We start from the raw sequence: 16,892 nt of genomic DNA, 5'->3' as shown, positions 1-16,892 counted from the left end.
AGCAAAGTGTACAATGGAATCTCTGCATTATTTCTTACAACTGCAGGGGAATCCACAATGAGCTCAATAAAAATTTCAATGAAAACATTCTGTTTAGCCTGGTAGTGTGGCTCAGTGGCTGAGCGTTGTCCATGCACCAAGAGATCGCCGGTTGGATCCTGGTCAGGAGGCGGCTGATCAATGTTTCTCATCTATGTTTCTCTCTCTCTCTCCCTCTCCCTTCCTCTCTCTGAAATCAATAAAAACATATTTTTTAAAAATTCTGTTTGCTGGTTCCTCAATAAAGCTAAATGTTAATTACCATATGACCCAGCAATTCCACTCCTAGGTATATATACCCAAGAGAATTTACAATAGGTGTTTAAAAACAATTGTGGCCCTGGCTGGTTTGGCTCAGTGGATAGGGCATCGGCCTGCAGAATGAAGAGTCCCAGGTTCGATTCCGTTCAAGGGCACATGCCTGGGTTGAGGTTCAGTCCCCAGTGGGAGGCACGCAGGAGGCAGCCAACTGATGATTCTCTCTCATCATTGATGTTTCTATCTTTTCTCCCTCTCCCTTCCTCTCTGAGATCAATAAAAATATGTATTTTTTTAAAAACACCAAAACACAATTGTGTGCTCCAGCATTCAGAGTAGCCCTGTTCAAAGAGCCCAAAGTGGAAACAACCTAAATCTCTAACAATGGATGACCGATAAGCAAAATGTGCTCCACCTGCCCAATAGACTGTTATTCAGCCATGCAAATGATGAAGCACTGACATTCCCCACAACTTGGATTGTCTTTGAAAAACATGACACTCAGTGAGAGAAGCCAGACTCAAAAGGCCACAGAGAGTGTGATTTCATATATATGACATGTCCGCGGGCTAGAGAAGGGAAATGGATGTGACTGCTAGTGGGGACAGGGTCTCTTTTTGGGGTGATGGAATGTTCTGGAATGAGATAGAAGTGATGGTTGCATAATGTGAACCTACGTAATGCCACTGAATTACACTTTAAGAAGATTAAAATGGTAGATTTTACCTTATTTGAATTTTACCACAATTACAAAAACCCTGCTGCCCACATCTCACCCCAGAACGATCAGGACAGATTCACGGGCTCCGGCCTCAGGTGTTTCTAAAGTCCCTCACCTGTCCTGAGGGACCACTGGGCTAGATCACACAGACAAGAACACAGGAACCAAATGCCAGGGGGTACATGTTTAGGTGGAATGTGAAACAAAGCAGCTGTAAATAATAGCACAATACAACCAAGGCCATATAAATGCCGACCAGATTCTTGCTATTAAGAAATTGATGTTGGGGGGTAGGGGAGGCCAGGGGATTGTCAAGCGCGGGGGGGAAAAAAAAGGAGACATATGTAATACTCTTTGTAATACTTTAAGCAATAAAAAAATAATAAAAAAAATTTAAAAAAATTAAAATAAATAAAATCAATAAAAATACATTAAAAAAAATTAAAAGAAATTGATGTTGCCCTGGCTGGTGTGGCTCAGTTGGTTGGAGCGTTGTCCCATACACCAAAAGGTGGCAGGTTCCATTCCAGGTCAGGGCACATACCCAGGTTGCAGACTCAATTCCCAGTTGGGGTGGGTATGGGATGCAACCAATCGATGTTCTCTCTCTCTCTCTCTCTCTCTCTCTCTCTCTCTCTCACTCATCAATAAAAAATATCCTCAGGTGATAATTTTTTTAAAAGAGAAAGTAATGTAAGTCAAATCATTATGCTACACCCCTACCAGTAAATTCCTAAAGTGCTGAATGTCGATTATAGTTCAATAAAACCGGGGAAAAGAAATTAGCGTTAAGCGTTTTAAGTCTCATCATGACACGGTGGCGATGGGATTTACTAAGCGTCTTTGTGGAGAAATGCAGTTGCCGCTGCGGAGCAGTGGAGGGTGGGTGGGGAGCAGACGGAGGTGAACAGCTGAGACTTGTTGACACAAACGGTGCGAATGCCCCAGCTGTCAGGGCTCCACGGCTGCTGTGAGCAGGTTGTCATGCGCAGCCCCAGCCACAAGGTGGCAGCAGAGCACCGGCTAGTCCGCTGGTCCATGCGGGCCGTCTGTGGCGCCCACTTAGAGAGAGTGTGGGGGAGGGGTGCGCAGGGACAGACGTGCTTGGGGGCTTTTGGCTTCTTTCCGGGCTGCTGCCCCAGATAAAACCCACTTCTGGCTGTGGTACCGATCCAGACGCTCAATCCATATCAATCAATGAACCAGAATGACGTCTAGTCCATGTTAGCAACCTCCCCTCGCCTGTGCCCCAGGTTCCATTAGCTTCGTCCTCCTCTACCTGCCAGGGCAGAATTCCGGAAGCACAGAGGGGAGCTCAAAGCTCATACTTCCCCCTGCAAAGCAGTGGATGACTCCCCTCCCTCCACTCCTCATAATAACCAGATTTAGCAAAAATACCGGACACCCTGTTCAATCTGAATTTCAGATAAATAACACATCTCTGTTAGGGAGAAGGGTGTCCCATGCAATATTTAAGATAAACTTATACTAAAAAAAAGAAAGATTCATTTATCTAAAACTCCCCCATTAATTGGGTGTCTTGTGTCCTCTAGGATGAACTGCTTCCGCTCTGCCACTGGGAGTTCTCTGTTAGTGGCTCCTGTGCCTTGGAATGGGCATGTGTTCATCCTTGGGACGGGGTAGGGGGGCCGGGGGGCGGGGTAGGCGGTGGAGCATGTCAGCTCTGGGCAGGCCATAGAACCAGCCCTTTCTCCGAGAGGTTGGACAACTTTTAACATAGCTGTGTGCCCTTTACGGTCACTGTGACAAATGACCACAAATGAGTAGTGGCTTGAATTAGAACAATGCAAATTTATTCTGTGACCGTGCTGGAGGCCAGAAATCCTAAACTCAGGTGTGGGCAGGGCTGGTCCTTCTGGAGGCTCCAGGGAAGAGTCATTTTCGGCCTCTTCCAGCTTCAAAAGGCACCGAATCGCTGGCTCCTGGCCCTTCCTCCACCCTCACAGCCAGCAGCACAGCCTCTGCCATCTCTGACTCTCACCCTCCTGCCTCCTGTTATGAGGACCCTGTGATGACCCTGGGCCTCCTGGGGAATCTGGGCTCATCTCCATCTCAGGGTCCTTGACTTAATCCGATCGCCAAAGTCCCTTCACCATGTGAGGCAACATGTCCACAGGTCCCATGGTCGGGGCTGGGGAAGTTTTGGGGCCAGCCCAGGAGCTGTCCCTCCTCTGTGGCGTTGGTTGCTTTGGGACCACTGTGGTCAGGGCCTCCACACACCCACACTCTTTTTTTTTTTTTAATATATTTTATTGATTTTTTACAGAGAGGAAGGGAGAGAGAGATAGAGGGTTAGAAACATCGATGGGAGAGAAACATCGATCAGCCGCCTCCTGCACATCTACTGGGGATGTGCCCGCAACCCAGGTACATGCCCTTGACTGGAATCGAACCTGGGACCTTTCAGTCCGCAGGCCGACGCTCTATGCACTGAGCCAAACCGGTTTCGGCAACACTCTTAACCATCTAAGGGCGTGGCAGCTGTCCTGCTGTCCTGCCTCTAAAACTATTGCACGATCTGCAGAGCAAACAGCATCCCTAGATGGGTCCCTTTTTGTTTGGGGCCATGTCAGTTTACATTCAGCCCCAATAACATACAACATTCAATGAGTCAGTGCCACAAACCACCTCTCATGCTCAGTCACCCCATGTGTTGGACAGTGTGGATCTAGAACCTTCTCATCATTGCACACAGTTCTAGAGGGATGCTGCCCAACACAGGAGCTACCAGCCACATGTGGCTATTTACATGTAAATTCCAGTGAGAGCCAGGGTGGCTTTCTTTTCTTAAAGGGGAGGGCCCAGGGGTGAGGCAGGCTGTGCCAAGTCCATGAACCAACAGGTACCAGTGGCGAGGGAGTGAGAGCTTGCACCAGGACACTAGCCTCGGGTGTCCCTACATGTGCTGAGGTATGGAGAAGCTATATGCACAGGGGACTTGTTTTTGCTGCACAAACGAATGCTTGCCAGCTCCCTGGCCAGGAACGTGGTCCCGTAGGTGGTTGAGTTTGGGTTATTCCAGCTCTCAGTGGCTTAAACAAAGAAGGAGGGTTTACTGGTGCTCATACTGAGGGCAGGATGGGCTGCCTTCAGACAGGACTGTACCCAGAGCCTCAGACAGCAAGCGCCAGAACCTACCTCTGGCCCCCTCTTGGCTCTCCCTGGGGGCCTCAGCAGCTCTGGCTTTCCTCTCATGAGCTTCCTAAGCCCCAGCAGGGAGTAAGCACAACCCTCAGAAGTTTCTGGAAAGTCCTGGGACAGCACAGGCCCAGGCCACCAGGCATGACAGCACCACCCCCTGGTTTGTGACTCCACTCCATTTACTGTTCCGTCTTTCAAAACCCCTGGAGAGAGCTCTAGCCAGACTAGATTTGGGCCTAAGTGCTGGGCTTGACCCACCTGTGGCCAGTCATCCAGCTACCTCATCATTCTCCACCCCCTGCCCAGCTCCTGCTCATCCTGAGCAGTTTTTTAAAAAAATATATTTTTTTATTGATTTCAGAGAGGAAGGGAGAGATAGCAACATCAATGATGAGAGGGAATCATTGATGGGCTGATTCTTGCACGCCCCCCACTGGGGATTGAGCCGGAAACCCGGGCATGTGCCCTTGACCGGATTTGAACTGGGGACCCTTCAGTCTGCAGGCCCACACTCTATCCACTGAGCCAAACTGGCCAGGGCTCCTGAGCAGTTTTGACGTGCCTCTTCTCTTTCCAAATTACAGCTGATTCACCCAGGGGGGCTGTCAAAAGGCAAACCTGCCAAAACCGGTTTGGCTCAGTGGATAGAGCATCGGCCTGCGGACTGAAGGGTCCCGGGTTCGATTCCGGTCAGGGGCATGTGCCTTGGTTGCGGGCATATCCCCAGTGGGAGGTGTGCGGGAGGCAGCTGATCGATGTTTCTGACTCTCTGTCTCTCTCCCTTCCTCTCTGTGAAAAATCAATAAAATATATTTAAAAAAAAAAAAAAAAGGCAAACCTTACCTAAATGCACACCTCAGCTCCTTGCAGACCCCAGGCCCTCTCCCGCCCCCGCCATTGTGCCCACTCCCTTTGGGACCCTGATTTGAGCTCCAGCCTCCACTTCCTTCCCAAGAACTCTCTACTACTCCCCCTCGCCCCCCCCCCCCCGCCGCCCCTAACCCTAACCCACAGGGGCTGCCCTTTCTCTTTGTGATCTCCACAGCCTCACCTCCCTGCCACCTCCACCTGCTCCTGCAGTCTGGCTGTGGCCTGACCTCACCCCAGATAACCTGGAGCCACTGCAGCCATGTCCAACTTCACCACTGAACTGTGGGCTGGGCCAGGTTAAGCAATGCTTGCCACCTGTATCAGTCTCCCGTGACTGCCAGAGCAAATTACCACGAAGTGGGCATCTTAAAACAATTGGCACTTTTTCTCTCAAGGTACCGGAGGCCAGAAGCCCCGAATCGAGACATGGCAGGGCCGTGCTCTCTCCCCAGGCTCCAGGGGAGGGTCCTTCCTGCCTCTTCTGGCTTTGGGGGGATCTGGGCCTCCCTTGACCTATGACCTTACCACCCCAGCTTCTGCCTTGTCCTCATCCCCACACAGTGTCCGAGTTAGAAATCTCCCGCCGCATGTCTGTCTCTCCTCTTCTGCCCCTTATAAGGATACTCGTCATTGGACTTAGGGCCACCCCAACCCAGAATGACCTCATCTCAAGAGCCTTAATTATATACCCACGAGGACCCTTTCTCCAAATAAGGTCCCGATCACAGGTTCTGGGGGATAAATCTTTACAGCCACGATTCAACCTGCTTGACCCCGCTGAGCCTCACCAAAGCTGGGAGTGTGGACGTGGGATCACCTGCTTTTACAGGTGGGGAATCCCAGACAGAGCTGGGCTGGCCCCCCGCCCGTGTGTGGCTTTTCCTGATTCCCACCCCATGCCCTGACGCCCCAGCAGGATTCAGCCCTCCAGGTGCTTCCCCGCAGCCAGAGGGTCTGATATGATGACACTCACGGGGTTCACTGTCCTTGGGGTTCCCTATCCACCTGTGGTTTTCTCAGCATCTCTTGGTGTTGCCCCTCTTGACCTGTGTCGCAAGCCCCTTGTCTTCTCTTGGAAGCCCTCCAGGCTGCTCTTGCTTGCCTAGTGGGCTGTCCCCCAGACCTTTCATTGCCCACTCCTCAGGCCAGCAGCCAGCGGAGACCTTGTCCTCAGAGCCCCTCCCTGTCACCGAGTTCCCCACCCACCCTTCCTTCACTCCAGAGCTTCCTTCCTTCCTTTGGAACTTGGGTGGTGCCCAACTACTGACGGTCCACCCCTGGCCACCCCAGTCCTCGCCTCCATGCCAAATGGCCCCAGAACTGTGCCTGGTGGCCGAATGGGCCAGGTCCCAACTAGACTTAAGGTGAGTGGGGGACACCTGTGGCTCATCACTCAGATATCCTTTTGGGATGGGAGGTATTAGGACCCAGGAGGCAGATTCCCAGATCTCAGCATCCCCATCTGCACAGTGACAGGTGGATCCTGTCTAGGGGGGGCTGGGGGCCCCACACACACCACAGAGCTGCCCCAAGAAGGCAGCCTGGCACTGCCACTTCCACAGCGGCCATAACTGACCCCACGGTTGGCCAGCCCCAGTCTCAGGGAAGGGGGCCTGGCAGGACCAACAGATCTCATGGTCTCGTCTGGAACAGGCAGAGCCTGGCTTGCAGTAGAACCTGGAATAGGGTTGCCCCAAATTCCTTTATCCAGAAGATGGAAGGTGAGGAGCTGTGTCTGAGGGTCCCTCCCACAACCCAACCTCTCCACGCCCACCGGCCCCACACCACGCCAAGGGCTCGCACATCATAAAAAGACTTTATTAAGAAGGCTTTGGAGTCAAAAAATAAAACTCTTGATACAATTTTCTGAACCCTTAAGTCAGCTCAGCAAATATATAATCAGTAATTTAGCTGCGTAAGATTAAAGGTCCGTTACTTTAAAATAAAATATATTTTAGTTCTTAAAATTTATTCCATAAAGTACATACATATTTCCCTATAAATTTGCTACATATACACAAGAGGTAAAAAGTAAAAGTAAAAAAAAAAAATTTAAAAAAATTTAAAAACGGACAACATAAACCACAGCAGAAGAGGATTAATAATTAAAAATAAAAAAGTTAGAAATTTCTGGTTGGGATGCCCCTGTGCCCCTCCCCCCGCCCCCCTCCGGCCTTCCTGGGGCTGACCTACAAAAGGGTGACCAGTTAGCCCCAAAAAGGGAGTGAAAAGGTAGTAAAAATGTCACCATCCTCCCGGTGGAACTTTCTGCAGAGGCTGCCACCCTGTAAAAACAACACTGTCGGATCAGAAATCCACTTCATAGAAAAGGAGGGCAACTGATGGCTGTAAAAACTTTTTCTTTAAAAAGATCACCCTGGGGTGTAGGTGTGTGTGTGTCTCAAATAAAAAGTGCAACAGACCTTTTCTCTCTGGTTTATTTTAACCTGTCAACTCAATACTGTTATTTGTTAAGAACTGAGGTGCCACTGGGCTGCCGGGTCACTGTCTCCATGCCTGGGACCGGAGTTAAAGCTCATCTGTAAACACTGGCCACACTGCCCCCTGCCCGCCCCCGGCCTGCCCCTCCACCCCCTGCCCTCCTCTCTCCTCCCCCAGCCCGGCCCAGAGCACGTGCCCACTCCAGGGGCCTCAGGGTGGCCCGTGGCCGCGGGAGCGACTCGTTAGGAAAAGATATGAATGGCCTGCGTGGCGGGCGTGCGGCAGGCGGGGCACTCGGGCTCGCTCTTGCCGCAGATGCGCACAGCGCAGTCCATGCAGAAGAGGTTGTGGCCGCAGGGCACCAGCGCGGCCATCACCTCGCCTTCCGCACACACCACGCACTCCCGCACCAGGGCCGGGCCGGGGGCGGCGGCGGCCACGGGCACCCCGGGCCCGGAGGTCGCGGCGGCTGAGGGCTTGCGGCTGATCTCGGAGGCGCTGGAGTCCAGGGGGGAACATGTGGAGGCTGAGGAGCTGCTGGGCAGCGAGGTGGCCGTGGAGAAGCTGCTGCTGCTCGAGAAAGATGACAGGGAGCCCTGCGGGGGCCGCCAGGGCAGGGCGCCCACCGGGTCGGGGGGGCCGCGGCGGGCCAGCGGGAGCTCCAGGCCCAGGCCCCCCGGTTCCGGCAGCGTCGGGGAGTGTCGCGGGGTACCAGCCCCGCTGCTGCGCCGGACACCGGGGGCCGGTGGTGCCGGGGCCCCGTTGACGAAGGCCGGCACGGGCGCAGCGCGCTCAAAGGGGGCCCAGATGGTGGCTGCTGCGGGCACGGTCAGGTCCAGCGCCAGGAAGTCGAAGCCGAAGTCGCAGTCCTCGGGGGCAGGTGGCCCCGTCGGGGCTCCAGGGCCGTCCCCGCCGAAGGTGAAGCCCCCGTTGCCTGAGCCGCCATAGGGGCTGGCGGGGCCCGTGTCCGGCACTGGCGGTCCTCCGCGGCTGCTGGGGTAGAAGGCCTCGGGGCCCCCTGGGGCGCCCAGGGTACTGTCCCCCCGGAGGCTGGCGCTGGGCAGGGTGGGCCGTCGCCCGGGGTTGGGGGCCTTGGCCCAGAGGCCGGCAGCGGCTCCGAGCAGGTCCAGGCAGACGTCGGTGCCGTTGGCGTGGAAGTCGCTGTCCGGGCCGGCGTCGGTGAAGGCGCCGGTGCGCAGCGTGATGTGCGCCTCGATCTCCTCCCGGGCCCGGTCCACGTTCTCGGGCATGCCCGTGACCGCGAACACCGGCTCCTTGTCCCGCCCGGGCGTCACGATGTATGTGTGCGTCCGCTGCTGGATGCGCTTGATGGTGGCGCCTTTGGGCCCCACGACCAGCCCCACCACGCGGTAGGGCACGCGCACCTGGATGGTGGTCTGTCCCGGCAGGTTGGGTGGGCCCTGCGCGGTGCCCGGCAGCCCACCGGCCTTGCTGCGGGTCGCACGGATCACCGAGAAGTGCTCCGCCGCAGACAGGATCTCGCGTTTGGCCATCTCCACGTCCTCCTGGCGGCCAGTTACGATGAAGACGGGCTCCTCCCCACGCACCGGCGTCTTGATGTATGTGTTCGTCTTGGCCCGCAGAGCCTTGATTTTGCACCCTGGGTTGGGGGGGAGGGGAACATGGTGAGGACCAGGACTCCTCCCCAGGTCAGCCTGTCTGGGGCACCAGCTGGAGGGGCCAGGCCAGCTGGGAGCCTCCATTTGGGGGCTGTACCCCCGTGGCATTTTGTCATCTCAGACATACCGCATCTTACCCTGGGACCTGGGACCTTAGTTTCTCCTCGGTCATGCGAGGGACCCCAGGGGCCCTGGGGTTGGCAAAAAAGCAAGAAGGCAAGGACTCTGTTGTGGGCTGAATAGTGTCCCCTAAAATTCATGTCCACCCAGAACATGAGAATGGCTCTTACTTGGAAATGGGGCATCTACAAGTGTAACTAGTTAAGACGAGGTCACCATAGGGTAGAGTGGCCCTGAATGCAAGTGGGACACACAGAATCAGCCATGTGACAAGGCAGCGTTGCAGTGACGTGGCTACAAGCCAAGGGACACCAAGCACTGCTGGCAGCCACCAGAGGCTGGGAGAGAGCGCATGGGACAGACTGTCCCCTAGGGCCTCTGGAGGGCGCACACCCCTGCCAACACCTTGATTTCAGATTTCCAGCCTCCAGAACAAACGAGAGAATTTCTATTGTTTCAAGCTATTCAGTTGATTATGTCAGCCCTAGGCTGTGAGTGCAGATCCTCTGGCATCACCCCTATCTGACAGGTGTGGAAACCCAGGCTCAAATTGTGTAAGCTGCCTACAATTTTCTTCTGACCAAGTGACCCTTCAGCCCCATGCAGGTGAGGTGAGGCCTCAGCCCAATGTAGACTCCTAGGCCTGAACTCAGGACACCTTCCGAGGTCCTGAGGGGCCTGGCCTCTGAGGGAAGCTCAGGGACTTGGGAACATGACACTGTGCTTCATCCTGCTGGGCTGGGCTCCCACCCTGTGGAGGGGCAGGGGCAGCTGATCAGGGTCCCTGATACCCACGCCTCCAAGGCCTTCTGAGACATCGTGAGTCCAGGCCAAGGAATCTGGAAGACCGCTCCCCGCCCCCCCACCCCCCACCCCCACCTCAGGGGAGGCTAGAGGGACACAGTGATATTGTGTCAATACAGAGGTGGCATTGAGAGGAGTAACAGTGTTGCTAGCTTCACAACATTGAAAGACACAAAATTAGCAGAATCATGCCCTGGCCCTGTTTCTAAATGGTTAGAGCTTGACCAACACACCAGAGGGTCACGGTCGCTTCCCATCAAGGGCACGTACCTGAGTTGTAGGTTTGATCCCACCAATGGGAAGCAACCAATGGATGTCTCTCTCTCACATTGATGTTTCTCTCTCTCCGCCCCTCTTCCACTCTCTCTGGAGTTAGATGGGAAAAGTATCCTTGGGTGAGGATTAACAAAAGAAAAAAAAAGAAAGAAAAAAAAATGTTAGCAGGATCAGCATGTCTGCCCAGAAAGAAAACAAGGAGATGGTGCCTAGGCCAGGAGACCGCTCACTGCAGAGGTGGCAGGGGGCATCCAGGGGCAGCCTGACCCTAATCTCAAGAAGACAGTAGCTCCCCAACCAGGGCCTTGAGCAAAAGCAGGGCAGGTGAATTGGGGTCAGAAATCTCCGAGGGAGGGGCTGCGTTCCTACCAACTCCATGCCCCACCTCCTGGGTCCTTAGTCACCCCCTCCCCCACCACCAAAGCTGTGTTGTCTCAAAGGCATTCTCTTTGGCCCCCCAAACCCACCCTGACCTGTGGCTGCTCCAAACCTGCCCTGATGGTCCGTCCCCTCCCTACCTGGCAAACTCCCTCTGCCTTGGCCATGCTGTCCCCCACACAAAACAGTGTCCTCACCATCCTCACCCCCAGTCCTGGCCCTTCTTGCATCACATTGCAGCCTGGTACTCCCTCCTCCCGGTAGCCCAACATGACTGGGCCAGGAAAAAGGGGGGACTGGGCCATGAACTTCCAGAGTTCCTCCTGCCACCATGTCTGACTTTCAGAACTTCCGGAAGCCAGGGGACTAGGCTCTAAGGCAGTGGTTCTCAACCTTCCTAATGCCGCGACCCTTTAATACAGGTCCTCATGGTGTGGTGACCCCCAACCATGAAATTATTTTCGTTGCTACTTAACTGTAATTTTGCTACTGTTATGAATCATAATGTAAATATCTGATATGCAGGATGTATTTTCATTGTTACAAATTGAACATAATTAAAGCATAGTAATTAATCACAAAAACAATATGTAATTATATAGTATGCGTTTTCCGATGGTCTTTGGCGACCCCTGTGAAAGGGTCGTTCGACCCCAAAGGGGTTGCGACCCACAGGTTGAGCACTGTTAAGGGCTAGTAAACTGGGGATTGCCCTGGGCCCTTGGAGGAACCTTCCTGTACCTCAATTCCCTAGCCCATAAAAGGAGGGCTGAAACACCTAGCCTCACAGATTTGGGGCTGGACCCAAAGGGCCATGGTCCCAGGCAGATGCCCTGCCCCTGAAATGTTTGTTTCTAGCAGAGCCACGTGAGGAGGGAATCTATTGAGGCCTGGAGAAAGGGGGGATTTGCCAAAGGAGACCCTCCCACCCCCAACCACTGATCTTCTGTACAGATGAATAAGTGGGCCTTGAACCCAAGTACAAGGCTGGAGCGATGAGTCCCTAAGGTGGGTGAGGGCAGGAGAGGGACCATGTAGCTTCCCCTTGGGTGGCCTGAGTGGAGCCCTTAGTGGCCAAGAGGCTCTACTTTACTGACTGCACTTCAGCTGTGACACCTGTTGGCCCCCAAACCCAACTCATGTGAAGACCGTGAGAGGGGGCAGAGCTTGGGAGGGTGGGATTGTCCAGTCGAGGAAATTGGGGATCCACAGTGATCCGGGACACACCCCCTACCCCAGTGGGGATGATAGAGTGCAGTAAGAGTGGATGGTGAGCCCTGGCTGGTGTTGCTCAATGGTTAGAGTGTCAGCCTGCACACTGAAGGGTCACAAGTTTGATCCCTGGCCCTGGCCTGCGGGAGGCAACGAATCTATGTATCTCTCTCAAAATGATGTTTCTCTCTCTCGCCCTCCCTCCAATTTTAAAAAAAAAGCAATGGAAGAAATATTCTCCTTGGGTGAGAATTAACAACGAAAAGAGTGGGTGGTGTCAGGGGGCTGAGTCCCATGCCTGGGGAACTCTGGGGGCCACCACTGATAGGTGGGCACAGACTGAAATGCAGGTTCCTCGGCACTGCCCTCAGGATGCCAACTCAAGAGAACGGGGTGGGCTTGGGAATTGGAGATAGCCCTCGGGGCTGACACTGTCCTGCCTCAGGCCCTAGCAACCCTCCCCTCAAAGTGGGAAGGCTAGTAGACGAGGGCAGCCCTTTGCCTCCCATCACTCACATAACCCCCTTATGGGGTCCTGGCCATACCCATGTGCTGGCACTCAGAGAACCAGGCCCCACAGGTGACCACAGGCTACACCTGTCCACAAAGCCTCAAGGTTATGAGGGGGGGGAGGACACGGGCGGAGGAGCACTCCCCCAGAGGAACAGCAGGGGCAGAGCTCCGGAAGCAGGACAGGGCTCGGACAAGTTCCCACAACCAGGCAAGGCCCAAGTGGCCTGCGGTCCTGGTGGGCCACGTCACAGCAGGGTGGTCTGGGGAGGAAGCTGGCTTGTCTGTGACACACGGACACGGGAAGCAGGGCTGGTCTATAATTGCCAACACAAGGAGCCCCCAACACCAGCATGGGCACCTCTTTACTTCTATGCCCCACAGTGGGTAGACAGGAACACCAAGGCATGGACCCCAACACCCTGCAGTGTCCTGGCTGCCAGAAAGGACACCTGATACCTGCAGGGCTGGGGCCAGAGGACACAATGGGAGACCATTCCGGGCCACCATCCACAGCCTGACCTCAGAGATGGAAGAGACCTGAGGCCCTGCCTTCATCATCCTGCACAGACCCAACACGACCACGCCCAGCCCTGGTCAAGGTATGGGCACAGACTCGTCCTGCGTACAGGACATGGATGGCAAGAAGGGGGGGGGGGGCATGGGCCCAAGGTCACCCCCATGGCCAGGGCACCAGCCTCCCAGGAAGCAGGGTAGGCAAAGCCAGTGAGATCAGGGTTCAAATCCCAGCCCGGCCTCGTCTCTCACAGCCTCTTCCTCCTGTGCCTTCTTGGGGAGGGGCAGCCCTGAATCTAGGAATTGAGAGAAAAGGATGAGTAATTGAGGGCAGGCTGTGCCCCCTGCACTGGGGAGAGCCTGAGCAGTAAGGAGGGGCAGGCTTGGCATCCAGGGACCCACAGGGTAGAGAGTGGGGTGGGTGATGGGAGGAGGGAAGGGGTGGGGCTGGGGCAGTCTTTCAGGGTGTGCTTGAGAACTGGGTGGGAGAGGATGGGAGCCGCAAATGGCTCTGGAGCTGGGGCAATGCAACCTGTCCTAGTATTCAGGCTCCCTCCCTGGTACCCTGTACCCCATTTGTGGGGTGGTTACTGAGTGCCAGACTGGGGTTACAACCGGTGCCTTAAGAATCCACACAAAAACCCTGAGGGAGGTGCTGCCCCCCATTACAGAGAAGGGCTCTCATTTGCTCAGGGTCACAGGGCCTCCTCAGTCTACAGGACTCACTGTATTGCCTAGTCTTCTTTGTTGTCCACAACCACCAAGAATACAGGCTGGCACCCAACAACCGGGTGCCAAAAGCACACCCGGGAGGTTGGGTGGAGCCTGAGGCCCCAGGCTCACTCTGCCACACCACTCGGCCTGCGGCTACAGTTCGAGTGCCCTCTGCCTGACTCCCGACACCACCTGTAAGGCATAAGATGAGGCCTCTCCCTCAGGTGTCAGGCCCGCATGTTCACACAAAACACACCCTCATGCTCCACTGCACAACAGATGAGCCTAGTGATTTTGGGCAAATGGCCCCCAGGCATCGGTATCCACACTTGCCCACCACACCTGCCCACCCGCAGGCTTCTGGACACTCAATGTGTAACTACCTGCTACATGTCCCAGTGCAGTTACGGCGGACAGGAGTGGGGACGTGGGGGCCTCTATAGGAAAGGTGGTGAAGCAGAACTGCGGCATGGTCGAGCCATGTCTGAGCCCGAAGGCGGCGGGCAGGGTTCAGAAAGGAACCCGTCTTCACTCCTGATGGTGGATCTCAGCACCACGCCGGGCACTCCTTGTGTCCACATGTGGAAAGGACAAATGAATGACCAGAGGGCTTGCTGGCCGAGCCACCCCACCCACTGGAACCAGCAGAGGACCTGTCTAGAGCATCACTGTGGTCCTCTGCTTGTGGTGGTGGTGAGGGTGACAGGCCACCTTATAATTCAGGTCACCACCCACCCTTCTCTGGCTGCTGTTCCTAAGGGCCCAGAGGCTGGGACACCCCCCCTCCCAGCCTGAGTGTCCTTTGGCCCTACCTAAAGCCCCGCCCAGGCCCCACCCCAAGTTCTAGAACCTGGCTGACCACAGGAGGCCAGCAGGGAGGGGGGAGGTGTGGGCAGGAAGGCAGGAGAAAGTTGAGGCTGGTGGGCAGGCTGCTAACAGGGTGGGTGGGTATGTGGGCACTGCCCACCACCCTCCGCCCACCCCGCAGCTCCAGGGCCAATGAGCGGCGGCCAGCCTGATGTCACCCTGCAAATCTGAGTCTGGCTCTCTAACAAAGAGAACAATGGGGCGGCCACAGGGAAGCTCGGCAATGCCACCGAGGGGACCCCTACATCCAGGGCCTGTCTCCCACCTGCCTGCTAGGCTACGGCCATGGGTTGGAGCCCCTTTTACAACAGGTCCTTCCACATACCCCCAAATTCCCGACGCACTGAGAGCAGGGTGGGACCCTGTCTCATCCTGTCCTGCCCCCACACCCCAGCAGGGTCCCCAGGCTGGCAAGCCCTGACGTACCCTTTGTGCGACCAAACTTCTCTCATCACCCTAACGGGGCACCCCCCAACCCGAGTCGGCCCGCCCCATGCATGTTTTGAGGGGACCACCGAGCCGGGGCCCTGGTCCCCAGGACGGCACAGCCCAGGGCTCCGCAGCAGCGCTGCACCTTCCGCGCTGGAGGCGCCCAGACAAAGGCATCGGTGGGGAGGAGCGCGGGCTGCGCCCAAGTTTCTCTCGCGGGCCGAAGGCAGGACAAAGGCACCGGCACAGGCGGCCACTGAGGCCAAAGCCCACGCGGGGCGTGGCCTGTGTCTGGCTGACGGCCGCAGGCTGGGCTGGGGCGGCCCCGGCCCCGGAGCAGCCGCGCGGAGACCCCCGGAACTGCGCCCCCGACGGCGGCCACTCACCCTGGCGACCCACGATCTCGGCGACGTGCTCGGAGCTGGGTACCGGCACGCACTCGGTCATGTTCACGCTCTTCTTGCGGCTGCCAATCACGCTCATCTGCTCGGCCAGCAGCGTCGGGGGGCCCAGCGCAGCGGGGTGGGCCGTGAAGCTCGCGAACACATCGGGCGGCGACGGCCGGGGCGGCGGGGGGCTGACGTCGGGCTCCAGGAGCGGCAGCGGGCCCGGGGCCACGGCCACCACGGGCGCGCCCGCCTCGGGCCCGTCGGGGGGCGTAGGCTCCACGGCGGCCCCACCGTCCGCGCCCCGCGCCGCCGCCGCCACGCCATCCCCGCTGCCCGCAGCTGCCCCCTCCTCGTCCTGGTCGCCCGCGCCCCCCAGCCCCAGCACCGAGAGCTGGTTCAGCGCGAGGCGCAGCGCGGCGGCCGCGTCGTCGGGCTCGGGTGGCGGCCGGGGCGCAGGAGCGGCCTCCTCGGCGGCCTCGGGTGCGGGCGGCGGCTGAGCACCTGGGCTGGGGTCCCCGCTGGCCGCCGCCCCAGGCCCGTTGCCGCCCGCGCCCCCGCTGCCGTCGGGCTGGCCGATGGAGCCGGACATGGCGCTAGCGCTCAGGCCCGCGCCCCTGCCTCTGGGCCGCCGGCCGCCCGCGCCGCCGCCGCCCGCGCCGCCGCCCTCCGCCTCTAAGAGCTCGGCCGCCGGCCGCCGGCATCCAGCGGCGGGGCGGGAGCGGCGGGGGCGCGGCGGCGCGGGGCTGCTCGGGGCCGCGGGAGGCGCGGCGGCGGCGCGACTCTGCTCGCTCTAGGCGGCGGCAGCGGCGGCGGGGATCTCGGCGGCGTCGGCGGCGGCGGCGGCGCGGACGCTCCTTCCCTCCCGCCCTCCCGCCGCCCTCCCCGCCCCGCCCCGGCCCCGCCCCCGTGACGCGCGTGCGGCCAACAATGGGGCTCCGGGCAGGGCGCACGCGCGGGGCGGGGCGGGGTGCGGTCACATGGGCGCCGGCCACCCTTGCCTGGGGCGCTCGGGCGGGTCCTGCGCGCCTGCAGGTGCGGGCGCTGCCGAAGGTAGGTGCCCGCGGCGCCCTGTTGCCGGAGAGCCCGCCTTCCTTTGCCAGAGGACTCTGTGCCCCAAGGCACTGCACCCCTGTGCCCGCCCCAGGGCCGGGTCTCTACCCCCGAGACTCCTCGAGACCCGGCCTGCCTTCGGACTCCGGTCCCCAGTTCCTGCACGTACACGGCTCCCGTGGGCCCCTGGGGAGGTCAAGGGCACCCACATCCCCCAGACAGAGCGTACTGGAGCCCGAGATTGCGCCACGTGGGCGGTGCTTCCTGGTTTGGGCTGGTTTCCACTGGCCAGAGCCCTCGGAGGTGAAGATCCTCCCTCTTCTGGGGTGCTGGGTGCCCTGTCCTGTGGGCTCCCAGAGGAGCCCAGCGTGCTCAGTTCCAAAGCTATCCTGTCCCCGCGGCCCTTCCTTCATTCTTTTTCCTTCGGAGATGAAGGAGCCCTCCGGTTTTCCCGTGCGGTTTCTCATGATAAATGGGCAGGGAGCTGAATGGACC

General features: G+C 57.6%; 1 protein-coding gene across 1 annotated transcript; it reads right to left on the bottom strand.

Moving 5' to 3' along the window:
• Nucleotides 1-6,847: 6,847 nt before the first annotated feature.
• MEX3D (mex-3 RNA binding family member D) lies at nt 6,848-15,936 on the bottom strand (the record flags this gene model as incomplete). The annotated part of the gene is made up of 2 exons (XM_081093038.1): nt 6,848-9,113; nt 15,345-15,936. The coding sequence occupies 2 exons, from the start codon at nt 15,934-15,936 to the stop codon at nt 7,735-7,737; spliced, it is 1,971 nt and encodes a 656-aa protein (XP_080949164.1). The 3' UTR covers nt 6,848-7,734.
• Between the last annotated feature and the right edge of the window lie 956 nt (nt 15,937-16,892).

This window comes from Myotis nattereri (genome assembly GCF_964212035.1).
Source record: "Myotis nattereri genome assembly, chromosome: 5".
NCBI lineage: Eukaryota > Metazoa > Chordata > Mammalia > Chiroptera > Vespertilionidae > Myotis > Myotis nattereri.
Note: the sequence above shows the minus strand (reverse complement) of the source record. Positions and strands in the feature narration are given on the sequence as shown.